Consider the following 27,741-nt stretch of genomic DNA (forward strand, 5'->3'; position numbering starts at 1 on the left):
AAGTGCATCAGGGTGTGCAGAACATTTAGCATTGATTTTGATGTTAGTTTAGGTTTCGTGTGCCCACTGGGCATTCTAGCGTGACACTACTAGTATTACTTAGCGTCATGCACACTAAAAATCTGAGGATGGAAGTTGATAAGCGGGCTGATAACTGGCAGCTAAATAAGTGACGTTTCTGATAAGATGGCGTCAGTCATTGAGCAACCGCAAGTGCAGCAGCATCAACACAGACCAGTTATGCCACATTATTTTAGGAGGAAAAGGCGTTCGCGCCTTACAGTGTATAAAGCTATTGATAATATAGGCATTACTATGAAGATGGTGGTGGTTAGTGTTTAACGACCCGTCGAAAATGAGGTCATTAGAGACGGAGCGCAAGCTCAGGTTAGGGAAGGATTGGGAAGGAAATCGGCCGTGCCCTTTCAAAGGAACCATCCCGGCATTTGCCTGAAACGATTTAGGGAAATCACGGAAAATCTAAATCAGGATGGCTGGAGACGGGATTGAACCATCGTCCTCCCGAATGCGAGTCCAGTGTGCTAACCACTGCACCAACTCGCTCGGTATTACTATGAAGAGCGGAGTAGGTGCGCAAGTTATTCTGAATGGTCCTTCAATGTTTTGTGGATGTGTACTGAATTTTACACTTACTAATGCTGATGCTAGTGCACATGGTAATGGTTGGGTTACTGTTGCTCTAGTACATGGTGGTAAAGTGGAGATTGTACATTTCAGATATGTTAGGTGTATAACAGGGATCATGGTACATCTTACTATATGTCTACAATGCCATTGGTTTTTAGGACAAGGAATCGTCGTAAAGTAAATGAATCAGAGTTTGTGTCTGTATGGGTTAAAGGTGCACTGAACTGTGCAATGATTAAAGTTGTTGGTCATGTCATGCATTATTATAGAACTAGTACTGGGTTACTATAAATTCTGCTAGGCAGAGACAAGCAGGGTGTAGGCTTCGTCCCTGCATTACCAGTTGCCAGTGTAGGCAACGGCTGGGTTGTGAGGCATGGGGTAGAGACAGCGCACAATCTGGCAATTCCACAAACTGTTCTCTGTCCCTCTCTGTACAGAACACACCATGCTTCCACCTTCTTACATGCACCCCACTATAAAAGGCATTATGGAAGAGTACACTACTGATACTAAAATTGATACTGCACAACTCGCAAATGGAAGGGATCTGGTTTCCAATTATGGCCTGACATACAATTCTAACTTGCACACACACTAAACATTCAAAAGAACAGATGAGACAAAGCATATCCTGGGTTTCGGAAGATGCAACTGTAGTTGTGTTGTCGAAGAGTGAAAAACTCTTGTCATAAAAGGATTAAATCGAGAAAGAATGTGTGATCCAGAGGGAAGCTGGCAGTTCTGTGTCAGTGTCAGAAATAGGTTTGGATTCCTTACAAAAGGGAAAGAGAAAGGGAAAAGGAACATAAATGGCAAATTGGTAGAAATATGGACAACCACAATAGTGATAACTGAATAAAAGATGAAACCCATGAAAAAATGGTTCAATGAGTAATGTGAAGAAGACATGAAAGCTAGAAGGTAAGCAATGGAACTTTAAGATGGTTAACTGGAGAGTAGAATTGAAGCATTCAAAAATAAAAAAAAAAGACATACCGCTAGAATTTTATGCACTGACAAGTGGAACTGAAGTACAGACAACAAATGAGAAGAATGACAGAATGTTTCAAAACACAGGGCTGATAAATGAGTAAGTCATTAATTTAAAACTGTCAATATTTACAGTATTTCTCACACATGGAGAAGAATCAGGCACATGGTGTGAATATATTGAGGAAATGCTGCACACATCCACAAAAAAGTTTCCCATATTAGGAAAATGGAAAGAAGTTGAAGTATGAGGTTGAAGTCACAAGGGTATGTGAGGGTAGCTGTTGGAAAGCCAAAAATTTGAAAGGTCCCAGGTGAGGATGCAGTAAGTCCAGAGAGGGATGCTGAAGGTTGAACAACAAAGATTGCACAGACCTGAGTAATCTTTTTATACAATTCCAAAAGAATGGAAATATATAATTCACATTATACACAAGAAGAAACGATGTTTGCATATGCAGATGACATCCCAGCCCAAGAACAATTAGAAGTTGAAGTGGTGGACACGGCAAATGACCTAGTCTATAACGCAAGCAAAACTGGTCTTAAAATCATTACTGAGAAGGCAGAGGTGGTGATGTTTCCCACAGGAGTGTGCAATGAGTGGCCTATTTCAAGAACTTTAGATACCTGGACTCATGGTTTAATAATTACAACAGCTTAATATATGGCTCTTGTGTCCACCATTGGATCACACGTCCTACAAAATTTCCTTGAGGCAACTACTTGATATTGTTAGGTAATGCTGCTTGTTATTGCTGACACGTAGAAACTGCCAGTGTATGCACTTCTTATGGATGCTTCACCTGAAATCACACATGCACAATCAAGTTGCTTGCAGATGAGATGGATGATATTAGCGTGTTAAGATGCTCCTACTAAAGCTGGTTGTGGCCTTTTGCACAGGTGCCAGGTAATCAGTGCTGCTGCTGTGGCTGAGAGCCACGCCAAAATTGATACATGGACCCTTCACTATAATTTGGTATAAATGTAATCACAATTTCTTGTTGCTACCAAGCAACCACCAACTATTAAAGTCAAGAAGTTTCCTCAAGGAAATAATGTGGTGAATTGTTACATGCTGTTTAATCAAATGACATTTCACACTCCTTGTGCAGTACAAGGAAAGATGATCATGACAGAATAATATTAAATAGGGAGCATGTCGCAGAATAAATACTGTGCATGGTTGCTTGTTTGGGTATGTGCAGACATTAAACAGGAGGTGTGGAGTGCAAGAAAACAACACGATATGATGACAAATGAACAGGTTCACCTGATGTGGACAGGGCCTTTTACATTTTGGTGTCACAGCTTGGTGGTGACTTGACCATCAAAGAGCAATCACAGTTTCCACAAACGAAAACAAAAGACAAGATTTTGTGACAAATGAGATATATTGTAATTGGGTCTGTCATGTTGAGCCTTCAAGGTGAATGTAGCCTAGTGTGAAAAGTTGTGTTCTACTCAAATTCATGAGACACACTAATGATCTGTACATCCATTCAAGGAAATACATCTTTGTAAAAGCAAGCATTTCCTTGCTACACACAGTATTTCAGAGGCACTGATTAGCAGGACATCTACATCATGAAAATCAATTGCAGTGACCAGGGAAAGAGGTAAACACATCAGATATTACAGCGGGTAACACATTTCATAAAGCGTTCTGACTCAGCTTCAACTACAAGGAGAGAGCCAGCAGCTACATAAAACCTTACATCAACAAGAAAAACACTTTATTTGGTTCCAGTTGTACAGTACGTGGAGTATTGGAGCTAAAAGGAGAAAATTATGAATTATAAACTAGCAAAATCTTGAAATTCAATGAGTGATAAGTTACAGCATTGCTAAGAGCAAAAAGGATCAAAGAAAAGGAGAAACTAGCAGTGAACAGATGTAACTATATTGTCTAAACTCAGTAGGAATTGGTTAACAAAAAAGTGAAAGGAAATACTGGAGCAATTCATGAAATCTGAAGACAAATCATACTTATAAAAATTGTGGTACTAGTATGGGGGAAGTTTCAATTAAATTTGTGTGTAAAAACAATGTCGAGACACGAATAAAAGAATATTTTAACTGCCATCATCACATACATGTGGTTGTGATGGTTACACGATGAGAGAGTGCAGTTCATGGGAAAGGGTATTCAGAAAATACAGATATCAACTTTGAAATTTTTTTGTTTTTGTTTAGAGAGTGATACAGGGTTTCAATGTTATCATGTTTAAGAAAACTGTGCAGTAATAGAAGGTACATAATAGAGAATATTTGTGTTGTCAGCCAGTCATTACTAGCAGAGTGGCTGCAGAGGCCCCAGAGTGATTTAAAGATTTATGGCAACAAATGTCTGATAAAATGAATTCTAATTTTAAAAAGATTATCTGACAACGTAGATTCAACAAATAAGAAACTGCCTGACACTAGGAATGAATTATCTGACACTAGGAAGGAATTATCTGACACTAGGAAGGAATTATCTGACAACACAGATACTAATATTACAGAACTATCTGACACAATAGTTTCTAACAGTACAGAACTAAAAGACACAATAGTTTCTAATATTAAGGAATTATCTGACAAAGATTCTAATATTATAGAATTATCTGACAAAGTAGATTCTAATATTAAGGAATTATCTGACAAAGATTCTAATATTATAGAATTACCTGACAAAGTAGATTCTAATATTAAGGAACTATCAAACAAAGTAGAGTCTAAAACAGTAATAACTGTCTGTCAAGGTAGAAAATATGAAAGAAGAACAACAATTACAGATACGAGATTTGTTGGTCAGTTTATAAGGCTCTGTAGTAGGATATAAAACGTAGTCATGCTGGATACTGAAATTAACTTACAATAGTAAAGTATAAAACTAATTCATAGCAAAAACATTATCTGACGTGTGCGTAATAAGAGTTTGATTCTATACGCCTCACGCATGCGCGCCGCCCTCTGTGAGGCAGACCATGAAGCCCTCGTGGTCCACAGTCTCTAGTCACACGACGAGGCCCATACAACGGGCTTAAAGTGAACTTGCTACAGCTTGTTTAATACAAGTGACAAAACATTATGGTTATGCATCAAGTTTTATAAATTTGACTTAGGACATGGCCTGTTTTAGGCAAACATTTAAATAATATTTTATGTAAGTACTACACGTTGCATCCTGTAGGATTACCATATCTAATATAATTTACTAGCACATTATAATATTAACTTTTTGCAGGTTCTGAAGAAGACGTAGTTATCCATTGTTGAAACCTAGGTAAACGATAAAGTTAACCTGCATCTGTAGCCTGTATATTCTTATATAAACAATATCAGTTACTGTCACTGCATAAAAACGTTAAAAATTAATTACAGATAACAGAACACACCAAACAGGAAACAAGAGCCACATTAACTAGCACTGTAAGTACTTTGACCCAGCTGCCTCAGGAGTAGAAGAATGAGATAAATAACCAATGTGATTTAGTTCGCCAGAGCCAGATGAAATTTGTCCCACCCAGGGAAGGGGGGCCTTTGAGCCTCGGAAATCAGATAGAAACTCTTTACGACAATTATTGGTAAGGGAAAGGACACCGAGAGTTGGTACATGGAACATTCAAAGCCTGACAAATAAACACACTGAAACAGAGAATGAAATTAGTCAACTGACGGTGCACATAATGATTCTGTCAGAAACAAAAAAGAAGGGACAAGGGAATGAGAAATTTGGAAATTGCATCCATTTTTGGTCTGGAGTTGTTAAACGAACAAGCAAAGGCAGGCGTTTCCATTCGAATTAACAAAGCTCTGTGCATTTACATCAAGGACTATGCATTTATATGTGAAAGAATTGTTACTATGACCATCAAGTTATATGGCACTGAAACAGTTATAATGGGGGTGTATGCATCAAACAATGATGCAGCACAGCAAACCAAAGACCATTTCTACTAGAAATTAGACCATCTACTCAACCAAACCAAAAAGCACCAAGAAGTAATAATAGCAGGAGATTGTAATGCGAGAGTTGGCTCAGTAGGAAGATACGGAGAAAAAGTCATTAATAGTTCTGGAGAAAATCTCGTAGAATACTGTAACCAATATGACTTGAAAATTCTGAACACACACAATTCACATAAAGATCATCGGTGACCTAAGAAGGTTTAAGAATGGAAACCACCTGGCAAACATAAGCACAGAAGACCACTACGTTCTTGGACAGACCACATAAATGGAGGAATGGAACATTGCAGAACCGACAAGGAATCTGCACTGGATAAAGAGGCTTGGTGGAGGATAACAGGAATACAACAAGATGATGTTATTAATTAATCTTTGTATTGATTAACCCTGTAATAATAATAATATTGGAGTAACAGTTACCATACCTGAATTGCTATCTAATTTGGAGGAACGATTAAATGAATTTGTAAATTCTACTTTACAAGAGAAAGCAAAATCACTTAATGCTAACACTCTTTCTAAGTTTAAACTTTATTCCATTAAACATGCAAATACCAATAGCGAAATGGATTGTCCACATGAGTATGTTCAAACCCAAGTAAACCTGATGTCTATTAACTGATAATGGCCCACAATTTATTAGCCATAATTTTACAGAATTCTTGGCTTGGGAAGGGCTAACACACGTAACTATATCCACGTAAAGTCAACAAACTAATCCAATTGAATGTGTAATGAAGAAATTGGGACGACTGTATAAAACGTACTGTTCTACAAGACACACTACCTGGGCACAACTAGTATTGGAATTTCAAGTAATCTTTAATGAATTATTACATATGTCAACAGGATTTGCTCCTGTAGAAATTATGGCTGAAACCATTATAGGAGAGCCCTTCTTAACATTGTTTACATGGCCAAATTCACAGGTGACTGACTTGGAAAATTTTTCTATAGAAGATACAAGAAAACATGATTACACAGGCACAAAAAAAAAGTCAGAACTTTTAATGCTAAGGTTATTGTACCAAACTTTCAAATAAATGATTTGGTATTAGTACGAAATTTTCATAATAGCTAGAGTTTAAAGAAGGAAATGAGCAAATTTTTTTTCAGCATTACAGTGGTCCTTTTAAAGGTCATAGATTCTGACATCCGAAAGCAGTACATCTAATACACCCTCATACAGGGCAAGATAAAGGGTTATACAATGTAAACTTGCATAAAATATTTACGGCCCCAGGAGAGTTCACACCCTTTGTGAATTTGGTGGACTGATAACCATCAGCTATCCGAGTTAAATTGTTTCCATATTTCTAGCTTAGTTTTCTCGGGGACAAATTCTAATGTGACCCCAACACTTGTACACTTAGCATCTAGTATATATTCAATAATATTTGCATTGCTGTATTTATGACAACAGCCATGAACTTAGTTAATAAACTTAACCATAAATTAGCTTTTCAAGGAAATGACACTGTAGTTGTGCCACATGTTGTAGGGGAGAAGTGTCCAGGTAGGAGATGGAAGGCAAGACAAAGTGATGGTGCGCTAACATACGAAGCCAAATAAGAAGCATGTTCGTATGAGTTAATAAGAGAACGAGAAGGTCTGATTACTAGAAACCTTTTTTATTGTCTGAATCTAGTAATTATAAGAAAGTAAAGGATAAGCTATATGTATCAATAAGTAGAAGCAAGATAAGCAAGATACATATGTATGAGAGATGTGTATACATAGTGAGGTTATATATGTTATAAACAACAGTAAAAAAAGGTTAGATCAATGGATTTAAGATATTTAGATAGAGAGCAATTTGGTAATGTCAGCAGAAAGCAATTGTAGGAGAAACTTATTGTTTGGAGTGAGAAAAGATAGAAAAAGGGGGCTTGTAACTGTGTTTACTGATGAAGTTAAAATGGGACATAGCCAAATAGTGGATGAGGTGTAGGAGAGGAAGAGGATAGGTGGACCCATAAGAGGAATGGCCTATACCTTGGTCAGGTGAATCCATAGGAGGAATAACCAGTACCATTTAATGTAGGCAGGAGAGATGTAAGGTTAGATGGACCCACAGAAGGTATGGTCTATTGGTCTATACTTTGTTCAGGTGAATCCATTGAAATATTCGACCTCCCCCCCCCCTATTTTTAAAGGAAAATAAGGATACACCCACATATCCAATGGTAAAGAGGTTTGGCACGGTAACTGCCATAACAAGGAGTGTAAGTGCAGTGAATACCGAAGTATAAAGCTGTATAATGACTGGTGGTCATGATATGAAAGTTTTCTCCAAACTAGTTCTGTAATCGAACAGACTTACCTGACAGTAGAGATGAATATGGTTGGAGCAGGAATGTGCCATGCTTGTTGACTAAAGCCTGTACCGAGATTTGACTCTAGAGACCAAACAGTAGGCATACATCCAACAAGCAAATCCTCAGGTAACAAAAATGTGAGAAAGAGTAAAAGGTATCTATGTGCATAAAGAAGAAGGAAACAAGAAACTCTTGAATATACTGACTTGAAGGTAATGCACTGTTGAATAAATAAATAAATATAAAAACCATAAGTAAGTTGACACGATACACATATATGTCTTGCTATATGGAAAGACTGGTCATTATACGACAATTTCTTACATCAGACAGGACTAACACTGTTTGGCACAATTTATAGGAAAAAACAAATTAAAAAAATTGAAAAGACTTTTTTACTGAAAATGAAGTTGTATTTCTTTTTAAAGAAGGAAATAATATCAAATGTTTTTAAGTTTATAGTTGTATGTTAATGAGAAACCAAACTTTTTTTGAGATTGTGTGAGGTCCCAACATCTTTTCTGTAAGTGGGAGAGTATGAAGTGTTAAATGCCATTCAGACAAACGACATTTCACACTCCTTGTGAGTACAAGGAAAGATGATCATGACAGAAAAATATTAAGTAGGGAATAATTTGCAGAACATAGACTGTACACTGATGTTTGTTTTTGTATGTGTAGACATTGAATGGAAGGTGTGGAATATGAGAGAAGGACAAGATTTGATGACAAATAAATGGCTTCACCTGCTGTGGGCAAAGCCTTTTATGTTTTGGCACTGCGGCTTGGTGGTGGCAAAGAGCAACCATACTCTCCAAGAATGGAAACAAAAGATAAGATGGTTTTGTGAGAAATGAAATATATTGTAATTGGGACTGTCATGTTCAGCCTTCAAGATGTATGTAGTATGAAAAGTTGTGTTCTACTCAAATTCAGAGACACACTAATGATCGGTACACTCACTCAAGGAAATATATGTTTATAAAAAGAAAGTAGTGGGCATGCTTTTCTTGTGATGTGAGTACAAGTTATCTTCTTTTGCCTCAATAACTCCTAGTGAAGAAGGCAAGCCTTTCCCTGGCTTTACACGGGATTTCACAGACACTGTTTAGCATGATCTCTACTTCAAGAGAGTCAGTTACAGTGACCAGATTAAAAGGAAAGGGTAAATACATCAGATATTACATCAGGTGACAGATCTCATGAAATGTTCTGATTCAGCTTACACTAAAATGAGCGAGCCAGCAGCTACAAGAAGGAAAATGCTTTGGTGGGATACACAAAATGTGATCTGGTAGCATGACCGAGAGTCATATATTGAAGATATACACCAGAAAAGTCTAAAGGGTCAATACAACAGCTTAATATGGAGATACAACAACAGCATGAAACTAATTATGATTTCACACATCATTCCAAAATTAATTCCAATAGTGCTAGTGGAACTAAGACCTACAGTGTCTCAAAGGCAGATGACTACAACTATTAATTTTTGAGAGGAAAATCTTAAGAAAGATGCTTGGCCACAAGCAAGATGGCTGGAGAAGATTAGAGCTGCAAGAAGTATTGGGGATGATACAACAATTTAACATGGTCCTGAAAATGAAAGCACAGAGACATGAATAAGTTGGACATGTGGCTTGCACACCTGAAGACCTTTGAGCCAAAGCTGTGATGGTGGAAGCGTTCAAGATAAGATGTTCACTTAGCACACATTGGAAATGGTGGATAGGTCAAACTTTAAAAGACCTATGGCAGCTTGAGCTTGGAGATAAATAGATTGTGAAGCTGATGCAAGATCTTTGTGGTCAATAAATGCTTTTAAGAATTAATAGTGGAGTTCGAAAAGAATAGTACTCATTTTAACATCAAGACGAAAAATTGTCAGTAAACTGAGTAGGGGGCAGTAGTCAAATAAGGAAAGCCAGAACACAGTTTTACACCATTTGCACAATAGCACACAGCTTTGTTTTACGCAGAAAAATCTTTGATAAAAGTCTTATTGTTATAAGGTCAATGAAAGCTCAAATCATGAAATAAAATTAGTAATAAACACAGGGAAGAGGAGGCAAGGGGTATGAATATCAATCAAGAGGTGAGACAAAGGTATTCTCTCTCACATTCACTCTTCTTAATATCCATTGTGAAGATACCATCAAAAATTGGAAACCAGAGAACTGATGAATAATTAAATCAGATAAATGCACTAATCCAAATTCATTATTAATTGTAGATGATACAGTAACAATACAAGAAATTGAAAATGTTCTCCAGCTATAAATACATTGAATAAACCACGAATACATAGAACACAATCTTAAAATTTCATTATATATGTTGAAATTTATGGTCTTCCAGGGTAAACACTCAAAATAGTCAACTATAGAAATTGACACTGAAATAATTAAACATGTGTTCCAGTTTAAATATCTGAACTGCAACGTGAATTATGATTATGATAATGATATATACAAAAAGCTGAACAAATTTTGATTAATATGAATAATAAACAGAACACTTAACTATAAAACCAGAAAATTTATAAAAATTTAATTTATAAAACAATCATTATATATTACCACTACCACAGAAGCAAGAGCAAGATAAATAAAATGAAATGTGACAGCAAAATACAGATAGCTAAGATGAGAGTATTGAGATGACTGAATGATTTTACAATATGAGATATAATTACAACTGAAAACATTCGCAATGAGATGAAAGTACATATGATTCATGAGGAAACAACTGAATAAAGATATAGTAGGAAACAATATGAGAATAAATGAGTGATGAGAGACTATTGAAGAAAATACGGAACTGTAATCTGAAAGGAAGGAAACACACAGGTCAACAAAGGTAGTGGTGGTGTATACATAAACTTTGTGAATACAGAACAGACAGATGCCTAATCCCTATAAGAAAGAAGAAGAAGATGATGATGATGATGATAGCATAATAATATACACAGAGGTGATAAAAGTCATGGGATAGCAATATGCACATGTACAGACGGCAGTAGTATCATGTACACAAGGCATAAACAGGGCAGTGCTTTGGCGGAGCTGTCATTTGTACAGAGGTGATTCATGTGAAAAGGTTTCCGATGTGAATACGGCTACATGATGGGAATTAACAGACCTTGCACGTGGAATAGTAGTTGTAGCTAGACACAAGACATTCTATTTTGGAAATTGTTAGAGAATTCAATATTCTGAGATCTGCAGTGTCAAGAGGGTGCCGAGAATACCAAATTTCAGGCATTACCTCCCTCCACAAACAGAGCAGAGGCCAACTGCATTCACTTAGCGACCAAGAGCAGCGAAGGTTGCATAGAGTTACTGGTGCTAACACACAAGCAACACTGCATAAATAACAGCCGAAATCAATGTGAAATGTACAACGAATGTATCCGTTATGACAGTGCAGTGAAATCTAGCGTTAATGGGCTATAACAGCAGACAACTAAAGTGAGTGCCTTTGCTAACAGCATGGCATTGCCTGAAGCACCTCTCCTGGGCTCATGACCTTATCGGTTGGATCCTACATGACTGGAAAACCATGGCCTGATCGGATGAGTCTGGATTTCAGTTGGTAAGAGCTGGTGGTAGGGTTTGAAAGATCCCACAGAGCAATGGCCCCAAGTTGTCAACAAGGCACTGTGCAAGCTGGTAGTTGCTTCATAAATGTGTGGGCTATGTTTACATGAATGGACTGGGTCCTCCGGTCCAAGTGAACTGATCACTGATTGCAAATGGTTACATTCGGCTACTTGAAGACCATTTGCAACCATTCAGGGACTTCATGCTCCCAAACAATAATGGAATTTTTGTGGATGGCAGTGTGCCATGTTAGATTAGATTAGATTAATACTAGTTCCATGGATCATGAATACGATATTTCGTAATGATGTGGAACGAGTCGAATTTTCCAATACATGACATAATTAGGTTAATTTAACAACATACTTAAGTTAATATAACAACTTTATTTTTTTGTTTTTTGTTTTTCTTTATTTTTTATTTTTTTATTTTTTTAATATTTTTTTTCTTAATTTATATCTAAAAATTCCTCTATGGAGTAGAAGGAGTTGTCATTCAGAAATTCTTTTAATTTCTTCTTAAATACTTGTTGGTTATCTGTCAGACTTTTGATACTATTTGGTAAGTGACCAAAGACTTTAGTGGCAGTATAATTCACCCCTTTCTGTGCCAAAGTTAGATTTAATCTTGAATAGTGAAGATCGTCCTTTCTCCTAGTATTGTAGTTATGCACACTGCTATTACTTTTGAATTGGGTTTGGTTGTTAATAACAAATTTCGTAAGAGAGTATATATACTGAGAAGCTACTGTGAATATTCCTAGATCCTTAAATAAATGTCTGCAGGATGACCTTGGGTGGACTCCAGCTATTATTCTGATTACACGCTTTTGTGCAATAAATACTTTATTCCTCAGTGATGAATTACCCCAAAATATGATGCCATATGAAAGCAATGAGTGAAAATAGGCGTAGTAAGCTAATTTACTAAGATGTTTATCACCAAAATTTGCAATGACCCTTATTGCATAAGTAGCTGAACTCAAACGTTTCAGCAGATCATCAATGTGTTTCTTCCAATTTAATCTCTCATCAATGGACATACCTAAAAATTTGGAATATTCTACCTTAGCTATATGCTTCTGATTAAGGTCTATATTTATTAATGGCGTCATACCATTCACTGTACAGAACTGTATGTACTGTGTCTTACCAAAATTCAGTGAGAGTCCGTTTACAAGGAACCACATAGTAATTTTCTGAAAGACAGTATTGACAATTTCATCAGTTAATTCTTGTTTCTCAGGTGTGATTACTATACTTGTTACTGAACCACAGTTGTTTGTGATTGGTTTGAAGAACATTCTGGACAATTTGAGTGGATGATATGACCACACAGATCGCCAGACATGAATTGCATCGAACTTTTGTAGGACATAACTGAGAGGGCGAGTCATGCACACAATGTTCCACCAGAACACTTTTGCAATTATGGGCAGCTAAGAGGCAACATGGCTCAATATTTCTGCAGGGGGCTTCCAATGACTTGTCGAGTCCATGACACATTGAGTTGCTGCAGTATTCTAGGTAAAAGGTGGTCTGACACAATATTAGGATGCATTCCATGACTTTTGTCACCTCGCTGTAGTCATAATAATAATAATAATAATAATAATAATAATAATAATATAGTCATCGTTATGTTCCTATGAATCCTATTAGTCATCTCGTAAATGTGGAACTTCCCATGCAATCTGCAATATCCAGTTTATTGAAGGTAGTTTTTAAAAGTTTATTTAAAGAAGTAAGGGAACTCATAAATTGACGAAAACATACCCTGCATTAAAAGAAAGTTCGGAGATGCTGGGCTACAGGAGTGATATACTACTCCCAATTCAGACATTTATCATCTCTCATATGAAATAAATAGTATAACTCACCTTGACAGGTAAATTCCTGTTGATTTTTTCTGGGAGATTTAAACTGTGTCCATCTGAGCTGAATATATATACAACATCATCATCCACACTAGCAGCACACAGCCTACAGAGCTGGACTGGATGGACATTGTCTGCGACACAGGCAGGGTTATCTGCTTCAAGCTCACAGCTCATTTCATTCATTTCACTGTTCTCTGCTAAGGAAGTAAGAAAGAGACAAAAATTAATCCAATGTGGAATTTGGTATAATTTTGAAAATAATAATAATAATAATAATAATCATAACAGAGTTACTTGGGTGATGTGTGCAATAGAGTAAGTACTGAGCAGTGCCATATTCACAGCAAGGGATAAAAGCTGAGTTGCTGTTCAACCCTAAGATGACAAGTTAAATAAGAGCATAAACTGCCAAGTTCATTCATAATTTCAACTTATTGTTTGTGCTAATTTGTACTTTTATATTGTTCACAAGCAGTCTGTTTGTTTATTTATTAAAAATTCTACATGTCATGAAATATGAAAATATAACCAAAGCTGAACATATTTCATTTATGGGCTTTTTGCCTCTCATTCAGTTTGTTTTGCATATTTGTAGTGGGTTACCCATAGGCGTCGAACCACTTTTCTAAAACAGAGACAGGTACATAAACAGGTATTTGAAGTCAAGTAGTATGAGATGACAGAGAGTAAAAACATGTGAGACCATGTGACTAAGATATTGGCCACTTTGGACAGTGCCATCTTGGATGCAACTCATAATTTCCTACTTACCGGCGGCGCAAAAGCTAATGGTGTCCACACAATCCAAAAGCACTGGGATAATCCTGATTTCAGCAGAGAGAAATACTAATGATATCGCACATAACTGCAACCAATGCCACTCCAGCCACAAACTACCCACAGTTTGGTGGTGAAATTTCTTGCATAGTTCCATGAATGTGGCTCTGTTGCAGACAAATTAAAAGATGGACGATCAAAAACATCTATGGATGAAGCAACATCAGCTGCATCTCTCACATCATTCAGTAAGAGCCCACAGCACAGTATTTGTCGCATCTTCCAGGAAAGTGGAGTCAACACTCCACCAACAATAAGAATTTTGATCACACCTTCAAAATGCAAATGTTACCTGGCTGAAGCTGGTACAGATTATTGGGTTCAGTTTGCAGAATGAGTGACACACAAGCTGGATGAGTACTGTTTATGGGTGTAGCTAATTTCTATGTGAATGGAGATGCAAATAAACAGAATCACAGATACTAATCAGATGTCACACTGGTACATTGAAAGTGATGGTCTGGCATGGAATGTGGGATTTTTTCAGATTATACAAACAGCTGCCCATCATCTGCAGCTGTTAGATGGTGGTGTTCTGCCATTGCTGCTGTCCGAAGACAGTTTTCTTGCAGAAAGGTGTACCTGGACATCCAATTTTCTGCAACATGGATAGGTCACACAGATCCTGTGATGTGGCTGCCACGTTCCCTGGATTTAGGTCCATTAGATTTTTATCTGTGGGGACACATGAGAGCAACTGCATTTGTGGTGAAGATCAGAAACCTTGCACCCCTCAGGTAGTGGATTGTTGTGCTTATGCCTGCATTCCAGAATGTGTTGGTTAAAGTCAATGAAAATGGGTGAAACATATAACAATCACCTTACAAAGTGCTAGACAATCATGTCAAGCACATCTTGCAATCTTTATGTGTCATCACCAGCAATTGCTTTGTTCTGCACAAACTCAAGAATGAATAAAGCTATGTTGAACAATAATAAGAAAAGGATAGATTGCCATTTGTCACAAAGATCACACATTCTGCTGCAGACAGGCACAACAAAAAGACTATTACACCCTAAGTGTTCAGCCAAAGCCTTCTTCAGAAAGGAAAACACACAAAAGAAAGCACAGTTCACACACATATAACTGTTATCTCTGGCAATTTTCAAATGAAAAATGCCATTTCCATTCTCACTTACTTATGGTTCCACACCAATGGACCACCTTGTACATTTAGTTTATTGTTCACTGAAATTATCAGTTTCTCACCTCAGAGGTGAGGTAGTGAATGCTTGCTGCAGTTTTGGAGTATCCATTTTGATATTGTAGGCTTAGAATTTCAGCATTTTTTATATGTTTTGGAATACATATTGTTCAATCACTAAAGTAGACACTGATCTGTTATTTTCCATTCAAATAGCACAAAAATATGGCCAAGAATATTTTTTTAATAACAGAAACAATTCAGTTTTCCTGTGAAAGACAGAATTCCTCTTACTTCAAGGTGTGGAGAATCATGCATTTATATCAGAAAAGGAACACGGTTCAAATCAAGAAATGACCTCAGTACAGTAAGTGAAGACAAACACTCTGAAATATCAGCTATTGAATTAACAGGGCTTGATATCACCAAGAAATTAATCATTTTGTGTGTGTATAGATCTTCCAGTGGTAGTGTGGACACATTTTTCAGTAAGTTAGCAGAAGTTCTAGATAAAGTCTCAAGTACAAGGGTCGACATAATTCAGTGTCGGGACATTAACATCAACACTAATATCATAAGTGAATCCAGCAGCACCTTCATAAACATCCTTCAAAGTTTTGGCATGTCCCTATTGGTCAATAGTGCAACAAGGGTTACTACAATGACTGCATCAGTAATTGACCATGTGGCCACATATATGGACAGGGGAAAATGTGATGTAGCTGTAAAAGATCTCGGACTATCAGACCATCACTCTCAAATAACAAAAGTAAAATCAGGCATTGAATCATGCCCTAACTACAAGCCTACAAACTACATCTGTCAGAGATCAAAATAAAAGATTTTTCAAAAGAACTAGAAAAACAAAGCTGGGATGAAGTGTATAAGGAAACCAGTGATAATACGAAATTCTCTAAATTCTCCACATTGTTTAAATCGAACTTTGAAAAGGCATTTCCAAAAGTATGTATGCCTGTATCAACATATCACAAAAACAGATGGATAACAGCAGGTATCAAGAAGACCTCCCAAACACTTTCACAATGATCCACAATTCTTAAATTTCTATCACAGATACAAAAATATCTACAGGTAGGTGCTGATTGCTGCAAAAAAGTCATTTAATGACAAAATAATATATAATGCAGAGAATAAAAGCAAAGCAGTCTGGGATGTTATAAAAAAGGAAACGGGGAGAGGCAAACAATAGCAGAATAACATACTGTTAAGGGAGGGGAATAAGGTAATAAATGATCCACAACACTTAGCAAACCATGTAAATGATCATTTTTCAAGTATTGCAGAGAAGTTACAGCAAAATTCGCCAAAATAAATATAACACCAGTAAATAATGTTGCACTAAATACAATGATGTTACTTACAACCACAGAGAATGAAGTCAACAAAACTGTTCAAAAACTAAGAAATAAAAAGTCAGTAGGCTTAGATGAAGTACCAATGTGTGTACTGAAACAATGCGTAGAGCTTATACAAGGCCCCTTAACAAATATAATAAATGAATCCTTCACATCAGGGACATTTTCAGAGCAGTTAAAACAGGCAAGAGTTGTACCTTTGCTTAAGAAAGGTACTGCAGAAGACACAGAAAATTAATGGTCCATTTCCCTGTTGTCAGCATTCTCAAAAATAATAGAAGCAATTATGAAAGGCAGGTTAATGAATTACCTGAATAATTACAATCTTTTAAGCGAATCACAGTTTGGTTTCCGAAATGGCAAAAATATGGAGTCAGCCATAGTAGAATTCACAAAAGTTGTACTTGATGCTCTTGATAAAGATGAGTGTGTCACAGGCATATTTTTGGATTGTTCTAAGGCGTTTGATACAGTCGACCACAAGATTCTATTAAATAAATTAGAAGCATTAGGAATAAGAGGGTTAGCTAATGACGTTTCGATCATACCTAGCAGATAGGGTACAAAGGGCAGAGATAACACATACTTCAAATAGATCTAAACATTTAGTAAAACACTTGTCAGAACCAAAATACATTAATATAGAGGTTTCACAAGGTAGCATATTAGGACCAATACTATTCCTGATATACATCAATGACTTTCCCAGTAGTGTTACTCATGGTGAAAAAATTCTCTTCACTGATGACAGCAATATTATAGTCACTGAGAAAACAAGAGAACTCCTTGCCAAGAAAGCAAATGAAACTCTCAAGGAAGAACATAAAGAAAACTAATGCCATGACTTTCAGTTTGAAGAGGAAAAATGTCAATGTTAAATTAAATGTAGATGGCACCTCTGTAGACTGTGTAACAAATGCAAAATTTCTAGGAATGAATATTGATTCTCAGTTGAAGTCGTGTGAACACACAAAAAGGTACTTGCAAACAGAATGTCATCAGCATGTTATGCCCTTGGAATCCTATCATCAGTGTGTAACATGCAGTGTCTTTTGGTTATATGTTATTCATATGTACACTAAATTCTTAGCTTTGGCATTCTTTTTTGGGGAACAAACATACAAAACATGAACACAATTTTCAAACTCCAGAAAAGAGCCATAAGAATGATAACCAAAAATACTAGTCGAGCTCGGGACCGATGACCATAGCAGTCTGGTCCCTTTAATCCCACAAACCAACCAACTAGTCGAGCTCATTGTAAAGATCTGTTCAAACAAGTGTGCAGTGACTGATAGTGAGATATGAGTGAATGGTGTGGCATTACATTATTTCAATAAGCTATTTATAAAAAAAGTACTGTATACCGGAGTAAATCTAATGATTATGTCTAACTAAAAGTCTGTAAATATATGTGTGTACGAATTAGCTTATTTTAAATTGATCTACACTTGTAAATACTTTGACATGTCCTATATCCTTGTAAAAAGAGATCTATGGATGAATAAAACTACTACTACTACTCATCCATATCACTAAATGGCTAAAATGTTGCAGTGTTCCAGTTCAGGCTGCCTATCTAATGGCTTTCAGGGGCAACAAAAATTTAATTTGCAATGTTTCAAATAATTACTAACAGAATTTAAAACACTGTCATAATGTACTCATTAAGAGGTACAGTCTTAAGTTAAAAGTGTAATATAATAAGTCACATATTAGAACCTAAAACTATGTATGTGTCTAGAACTAGCATAATTCACAGTGTGCAAACTATCCAGACTATATTTACCCAGTATGTGAGAATGATAGTACTTAACAACTTGCAACGAACTTTAAATATAATTTCAAACCCTTTTCAAAATTCTTCTTGCTGCCACCCCACCCCACCCCCCAAAATCACCAACAAAAAAAGGGACGCTGCCCACAGAAAAACTTCATCAGGCATGATGTTTTAATTTATTACCTCTTCACTATGAATTCTGTTTACACCACACAGTTAGGATACTGATGTTTTATACATGGGAGTTAGATTCTTTCAGGAATTGGGGATTAGAGGGATTGGGGGTTGGGGTGGGAGGGGAAGTTACTTGTATCTATCCAACATGAACATCTGAAAAAGTGCCTGTAAAGGAAGCCCTGTGTGAAGACAGAAACTCTCATTTGTGGAGAATATTTTCGCAGAAGAAACTGAGTTGCACTGTGGTGTAGTGGTTATAATAATAAACTATTGCACGGAGGGTTGTGAGTTCAAAACTCACCTGGACTGTACAATTTTAATTTCTATATTCGGTTCGAGTACATTCTAGAAGTATCCACAAGTGTCAAGAGTCATTCTACTGGAATGTTCTGTAGCTGTGTATATACTGTATGTGTTGGGGCCGGAGGCAGTTTGCTCCATTCTCTTGTATGTGCAAGTGCTGAATAAACCTTCGTTAAGTGAAGTTAGTGTTCATCATTCATCTAATTACACCTTCTTCTATGTGACACTATTGTGGTGGAGACACTGGGTATTGGAACTTGTGATAGCGAACATTATCAACGACACAGTAGCTCCCATCAGGCCATGACAGAGCCGCCATTTACGTATCGAGAAACCCGAGTTCAAGCCATATTCAACAGATCACAATCTATCGGAGACAGAAGAAGAAGAGGACGTTACGATGACAGCAACTGTGTGCCACCACATGAGGCATCCTTCCGGGTTCTTTGGTGACAATGGCCAAGATCCAAACAAGTAGCTGAAGGTATATGACCGTATAACCAAATTTAACAAATGGGATGACGCCGTGTGTCTGGCTAACATATTTTTCTACTTGCAGAGCACAGCCAAGCAATGGTATGAGAACAACAAGGAGAAGTTCACAAGCTGGGAAGTATTCCAGGTGGAACTGCACAAGTATTTTGGTGACACACAATAACAGAAGTGCAAGGCTGAAGACAAATTAAAGTGCTGGGCACAGCGTCCAGGAGAAACTACAGCATCCTACATTCAAGACGTCTTGGAGCTGTGTAAAATTGTGGATCCTAGAATGAAGGAGGAAGATTAGGTTGCACATCTCATGAAGGGCATTGCTGAGGACATGTATCAAGCCCTACTCCTGAAGGAGTTTTCGACAGGAGACGACTTCATAAAATGGTGCCAGTATATTGAGACAAAAGGATTAAGTTTGAATGGCTTCCAAACGTCTTATTGATGTCTGTGATGGAGGTAGCGACTGATTTCACAAGTGTTCTTGGTCACATAGTGAGAGAGAACGTTCAGAAGGCACTTGGATTGCACGGCAAGCAAAAAACCAAGACGCTTCGAGAGGTCATAAGGAAGGAAGTAGAACAGACACTGAACTCATCTCTCGTCCTTCACTTCCCTTTAAAATGGTTGAAAAGTTGAGACCCAGGCAGAGTTACGTTCCTACAACGTCGCATGAGGAACCTGTTTGGGCACCAAGGAAGACTGACGTATGGAGGTCCCAGGATAACCAACCAGTGTGTTTCCACTGCGGACGACTGGGACATGTGGTGCGCTATTGTTGAGAAAGGCAGTAGATATTTCATGACACCCGTGCCAGAAGACAGCAGACCGATCTTAGCTGACACCACCTCCGAGACAACAAAGATGAACAAGAAGACGTGGGTGCAGGACGACGTAGGTCACCATCGCCGCAAGCTAGCTGCTGGAGAGGACGCTTCCCAACATGCTGATCAAGGTCTGATTACCTAGCTACCGCAACCTGGAAATCTACAGGGTGCGACTTTCCTTGGAAGTGAGGCTGCCGAAGAGAAAAATCCTCCGCTGCCAATCACTAAAAAAAAGATAGGAAACTACACTGATATCCTCATGGATGGCCGAGCAGCACAAGCTCTTGTGGACTCTGGAGCATCATACACAGTCATTTCGGAGAAGTACCGTCACCAGTTGCAGAAAACCATATTCGTCGACAGCAAAATATCTCTGCTGCAGGTGGCTAATGGGAAATACGTAAAACCTACAGGGAGATGTACCATTTGGGTGGGTATAAGTGGCCATTCCCATCCCTTAGAATTCTTTGTCTTACAAGAGTGTAGTCACGATGTCATTCTCGGATGGGACTTTTTGAAAGCTTCTCAGGCAATTATAAATTGTGATCGCTCAAAGATTATGCTATATGAGATAAGATACCATGGACAGGAAGATGGGCATCCGAGCGTGTGGAGACTGTGTGTGCCGGATGAAGTGATCATTCCTGCAGTCAGCACTAGAAAGGTAACTGTCACGTGTCATGCCATGCATAAACCCATGGATTTTGTAGTGGAATGTAAGAGAAGCATACCACTGAAGAATAACTTGGTCATCCCAGCCTCTGTCATCTTGTTTAAGAAAAGATTCGGTGAATTGTGGATAGTTAACTGTCGCCGAGAACTGCAGATCCTTCCAAGACGCACGTGCGTAGAAAACTCTGAGCCGTTAATTGAGGAACAGCTAAGCGTCATAGAAACCTCCCATGCCGAGTCTGTGGGCGATATTAGCGCTACCACTACGAGACAAGATCTTCTAGCTCGACCATCACCAGATCTCACTAAGGAACAACAGAAGAAGCTAATTGCCTTTCTTCAAGTGTCCTCTGAATGCTTCAATCCACAGGTGAAGAGCAGATTAGACAAATCAACGGTGAAGCACCAGATTAGCACTGGAGACCATCAACCAATAAACCAGAGAGCATACCGTGTGTCAGAAATGGAACGTAGAATAATTCGTGGTGAGGTACAGAAAATGCTGAAGAATTACATCATTCAGCCTTCTCAGAGCCCATGGTCATCACCAGTGGTGCTCGTCAGGAAGAAGGATGGCAGTTGGCACATTTGCATTGATTACAGGAAGCTTAATAAGGTAACTAAAAAAGACATTTACCCTCTTCCACGAATTGACGATTCACTAGATTTTCTGAAGGGGGCTAAGTTTTTCTCAACCATGGACATGTACTCGGGATACTGGCAAATCTAAGTAGATGAGCTGAGTGTGAGAAAACTGCATTCATCACTCCTGAGGGCCTGTATGAGTTTAAGGTAATGCTGTTTGGTTTGTGTAACGCACCAGCAACTTTTGGTTTGTGTAATGCACCAGCAACTTTTGAATGGATGATGGATGAACTTCTAAGGCACCTGAAGAGGATGATGTGTCTTTGTTATTTAGATAACATTATAGTGTTCTCAGAGACATTTGATGAACATATAAAAAGACAGAGGGCCGTTCTTAAGTGTTCCAACAAGGCAGACTGAAACTTAATCCAAGAAAATGTCTCTTTGGAGCAAAAGAAATCATAATACTTGGACACCTTGTGTCAAATGAAGGTGTGGGGCCAGACCCAGAAAAGGTAAAATATATAAGGGAATTTCCTATTTCTCAAAGTATTAGAGATGTGAGAAGCTTCCTCGGATTATGTTCTTATTACTGTCATTTTATCAAAGACTTTTGTATCAAACCCAGGCCACTCCAAGAGTTGTTAAAAGCTGATGCTAAATTTATATGGGGTGGTGCTCAACAAAAGATTCTTTTGATGTGCTGCGAAAAGCTCTGATGATTGACCCTGTACTTGGTCTGCATGATGAGAGAGCACCTGCAGAACTACACACAAATGCCAGCAGGTATGGGATCGGTGCTGTTCTGGTGCACATTTCAAATGGAAAAGAGAAGGTTATGGCCTATGCTTCTAGGACATTTACAAAAGCTGAGAGAAACTACTCAACTAAAGAAAGAGAATGTCTTGCTGTGATTTGGGCCATGTGCAAATTTTGACAGTATCTCTATGGAAGGCCATTCACAGTTGTTACAGACCATCATTCACTTTGTTGGTTGACATGTCTTAAGGATCCAACAGGATGACTCGCCAGGTGGGCATGACATCTTCAAGAGTATGACATTACCATAGTGTACAAAAGTGGAAGAAAACACGAAGATGCCGACTGTCTCTCAAGAAACCCTGTGCAAGACCATCAAGACTTTGATGAAGATAGTGACTGTCTCGCTGCACACCAGGATCTCTCTGCTAAGCAGAAGAAGGACGGCAAGATATCTCAAATTTTGCTTGCTTTAAATTGGTCAGAGGATGTGAAAGGACAATTTAAGGTAGTTAATGGATTACTTTGCAAGAAAAACTTTGATCCGTTAGGAAAGAGGTAGCTAAACACATGCACTTAGATGTTCAACAGAAATTCCGTGACACACCTGAGGCCAGACATTTAGGATTAAGACATATGGTAGAAACTGCAAGAGATTTTTATGGCCAGGTTCATTTAGGAGTGTCCGCCACTATGTGCTGCACTGTCAAGAGTGCCAGAGGAGAAAGGCAGTTCCTCAGAAAGCACCTGGCTGACTCATACCAATTCTACCAGCCGAAACATCTTTCCAGCGTGTTGGGATTGACCTCCTCAGACGATTTCCAATATCTGCCAGTGGCAATAGATAAGATTATTGTTTGCATTGAGTATCTGTCATGCTACGCCATTACAAAAGCTGGGAAAACAGCCGCAGCATCCGAGGTAGCCAAATTCATTGTGGAAGACATTTATTAAAACACGGTGCCCCAAGAACATTAATTACATATCAAGGGAAAGTTTTTCAATCGCATCTTGTGACAGAGATAAACCGTCGGTGCAACATTACTCATCACATGACGACTGCCTACCATCCGCAAACTAACGGGATTATGGAATGCCTTAATAAGACCTTGGCTGACATGCTATCAATGTTCAGCAGAGCAACTGGGATGAGGTGCTCCCTTTCGTGATGTTTCCCTACAACACTGCCAAACAAGACATCACACAATTTATGCCATTTTTCCTGGCGCATGGGTATGAGGCGGCTAAAATGATGGACACTGTGTTTCCGTTACATCCTGATGACGTGGATGATGACTACATCGGCCAGGAGTTAACCAGAGCTGAGGAAGCTTGGCAGTTAGCTTGACTCTGCACCGCTGCAGGCTCAAGAAAACAACTGCCAAAGGTATGACGCGAGCCACTGCGCTGTTGTCTACCAGACTGGTAACCTCGTCTGGATCGTCACCCCTGTTCGGAAGGTTGGTCTCTCTGAGAAGCTCCTCAGGTGCTACTTTGGACCTTATAACGTTGTAAGACAGTTGTCTGACGTTATTTATGAAGTTGAAGATTTCGAGCCCGACACAAGACGACAAAAGATCAGAGATATGGTCCACGTCCTTCAAATGAAGCCCTATAAGGATCCTGCAACCCACGGTAAATTCGGAGCTCCAACGACAGGCAACAAGCGGAAAGGTGATGAAGAGCGTAGCGGCAAAAGAAGTTCTAAGAAGATCACCACCAGGGCGAGAATCAGTCATCGGGAGTTGGAGTATGCAGGACTGATGATGTGCTCCTGGACTAGGGGGACGTAACATTGAGACGGTGTTCTCTTAAGAAGGGAGCAATGTCGCAGAAGAAACTGAATAGCACTGTGGTGTAGTGGTTATAGCACTAAACTGTTGCATGGAGGATCATGAGTTCAAAACTCACCTGGCCTGTACAATTTTAATTTCTATATTCAGTCATGTCAAGAGTCATTCTACTGAAATGTTCTGTAGATATATATATATATATATATATATATATATATATATATATATATATATATATATAATGGAAGGAAACATTCCACGTGGGAAAAATTATATATAAAACCAAGGTGACTTACCGAACAAAAGCGCTGGCAGGTCGATAGACACACAGTGTGTCTATCGACCTGCCAGTGCTTTTGTTCGGTAAGTCACCTCATCTTGGTTTTTTTTATATATATATATATATATATATATATATATATATATATATATATATATATATATATATATATTCTCTCTCTCTCTCTCTCTCTCTGTATGTGGTCTGGCTGGAGGCTCCACACTCTTGTATGTGCAAGTGCTGAATAAACCTTCGTAAAGTGAAGTTAGTGTTCATCATTCATCTAATTATACCTTCTTCTACGTGAGAATATTATGCCTCTGAGTAGTATCACAGATAACTTTATGAGTGAAGAAAATCTATAGAAGATGTTTCCTGTGTTAGAGAGAGAGAGAGAGAGAGAGAGAGAGAGAGAGAGAGAGAGAGAGAGCAGGTTAAACATTGATTCTGCATTCACAGTTGAATAATGCGAATAATTTTCGGATAGTTTATTTGGCTGTGTCCAGAAGTAATTCAAAAAGTATTAGGGAACACAGAGTTCAGCTGGCATATGGAGAAGGGAATGTTATAATTACATTTGTCTACTGACTTTCATGTATGGAAGATAGATAGCCTGTACAAATTCAATAACTGACTGACTCCTGCAGATAAAATGTCTTTGGCTCATTACTTAAATTTACATAGTATTTCACTTAAATTCTGTTTGTGTTGTATATGTTGTTCGATACTGTACAATCTAAATACACTCATACATCTGGATTCTCAAAAGTTAATCCAGTTTCTTGTGTTGTGTGCATACCAAATTATACTAACATTTATTGAAAAAAAGGAATATGCAATGTTCATGATGGCTTCGAGGAAGACCATTAGGCTGATTTGTTTTCACCCTTTGAGCCCAACAATATTCAAAAAAATATATAATTTTAAATTTTTTCACAAAACTAACCTTTATTACTGCACTAAGCAATGAATACAAGAACAAACTGGCAAAAAGGAAACAATCAATTGTTTTAAGGAGGTAGTTTCAGTTTGGAACTACTAGGACGTATAGTTTTTAACCACTCACATTTCACATTTCATGTAATATACTTAAAAGTAAATTCACATTTTTCCTAAACACAGACTCACATCTTGAAACTTCCATGAACCCATAATGCCTGAAACAAATTATAGTTCTAAATAATAAGCAAAAATGGGTCTAAAATTTAATAAATTTTGTATCAAAACTACATAGTGCACCACTGGTTTCATTTTGAAACTGCTCATAAAAGAAATACTCTATAAGTGACTGTTTCAATGCACCACATTCATAGATTATTTCAGTATACCGCTAGATGTCTCTGTCCTGCAAAAGCATTTGCCGTTTCATGCTAAAGGCATCGGTAGTAACAAAATTATTTGTTGGTTCAGGCAGAAATCACTGGTACTCAAAAGCTTACAACGAACTGCATCTGATTTAATCGTATGTCATATGATTTGCAGATGGAGCAGTCTTTGCAGGGTAAGACCATACATTTTGTGACAGTTATTGGCATATGAGAAATTTTCTTAGACACCACAAAGTTACAGGGCAGACAGCACATTGTTCACCACTAAAGCTGTCTCTGAAGTAATCAACCCCACATACATAAGTAGATGTACTGGGTGATTATAATTAAAGTTAAACTTTCAAACCGCTGTAGAAATAACACCAGTGGTCAGAATGATGTCAAATTGCAACAGAATATTATTGGAGAAGGGGGATAATGTATGGCAGAAGAAAAATAAATATTACTAAATGTAGCAATAGATGGCACTGTAAGCATCATAATTTAATATTGATCAACTACAAATGACAAATGAATGATACAAAAAGTGACTAATGTGTATGTTTGACGTTAAACAAACTATACTACTCAGTGTGCATGGGTGTACAGGTGTGATACAGTCAGTTATGTAAGCCCATCCACCATGTCGAGGTCATATCACATCAGATGTGAAAAATCAGTTTTTAATTGTCCTGAGGCCAAAAACCGCATAAAGAGCATCAATCACATCGGTTTTTAATTGTCCTCAGGCCAAAAACCACATAAAAAGCATCAATCAAATTAAAATTGGATTATTAATTTCCATGTGACTGGCACAAAACATGATCAATATGCTGTCCATCATTTTCTGCAGCAAGTTGAAATCGAGAAACAGCATGTTCCACAACTGATCGAAGGGTTTCCAGGGTCATGTTCAGAATGTGTTGTGCAATGCAATCAGAACACTGAACACAAAATCTTTCATTTAGCCCCACAGCCAGAAGTCACACCGATTAAGATCAGGTGATCGGCATGGCCAGGCTGTAGGGAAATGGCGGCTGATAATTCTAGCATTTCTGAAATGGCGCCTCATCAGCTGCTTAACTGGATTTGCAATGTGCGGAGGTGTGCCATCTTGCGTAAAAATGATCCCATCCACACATTGAAGCTATTGGAGAGAGGGAATGACAAGGTTGCGCAAAAGACACTCATAGTGCTTACCAGTGATGGTACAGGTAGCAGGACAGGGAAACACCTCTCTCTTTGAAAAAGTATGACCCTTTGATAAATGATGCTGTAAACCCGCACCACACAGTGACCTTTTCAGGATGAAGTGGTACTGGTTGATTTGCATGCGGATTTTCCGTTGCCCATATTCAACAACTCTGTATATTGACATATCCTGTCAGATGGAAATGGGCTTCATCTGTCCACGAAATTTTACATGTCCAATCATTGTCCACTTCCGTGCAAGCAAGAAATTCTAATGCAAAGACCTCTCTTGCTGGCAGGTCAACAGGAAGCAACTCATGCACATGGGTAATTTTGAATGGATAGCAAAGAAGAATGTTTCATAGGATTCTGTGCACCAATGCTCACAAGAATGTCCAACATTCGGGCAATTCTCCGTCCACTACACGTTTGCACACCACCACCTGTCTCCTCCTGCATTGCTGTGGTCACTGCTTCCACTGATATTGAATCAATTCGTTTCCTCCCTCTACCAGGTTGCACACCAAAAGAACCCATCTTTTCGAATTTCTGAATATTTTCTCCAGACCCAAGGCAGTCATCAGACCAACGCCCTTGTTCAAACCCTTAAGTGTCCGGAACTTCTACAGAGTGATGTGTGCAGTCATTATTCTTGTAATAAGCTTTACAAGCAGGTGGGATCCTGTATTGAGACAGTCATGGTGAACGTCGCAGATGCGAAAGGAGGAAAAGTCATGTACCCAGCGTGTTTATACCAAATTTAATGAGTTGTGCGGATAACAGGTGTTTTCATTTACGTATTCTGACACCTACAGCAACA

At 38.1% G+C, this 27,741-nt stretch overlaps 1 protein-coding gene across 9 annotated transcripts in view; it reads right to left on the bottom strand.

The window, feature by feature from the left end:
- The window catches only part of LOC124794774 (zinc finger protein 345-like), a 137,895-nt gene that overhangs the window by 62,969 nt on the left and 47,185 nt on the right, over positions 1-27,741 (bottom strand). For 5 of the 9 annotated variants that reach the window (XM_047258399.1, XM_047258404.1, XM_047258405.1 and 2 more), the window contains one exon: positions 13,401-13,597. In XM_047258399.1, the coding sequence (XP_047114355.1) occupies positions 13,401-13,597 (197 nt within the window). Of the gene's footprint in view, positions 1-13,400; positions 13,598-27,741 lie in introns of those variants that run through there. The other 4 variants (XM_047258400.1, XM_047258406.1, XM_047258407.1 and 1 more) reach the window with 2 other exon arrangements.

The sequence above is a fragment of the Schistocerca piceifrons genome, chromosome 4 (genome assembly GCF_021461385.2).
Source record: "Schistocerca piceifrons isolate TAMUIC-IGC-003096 chromosome 4, iqSchPice1.1, whole genome shotgun sequence".
In the NCBI taxonomy this organism is placed as follows: Eukaryota; Metazoa; Arthropoda; class Insecta; order Orthoptera; family Acrididae; genus Schistocerca; species Schistocerca piceifrons.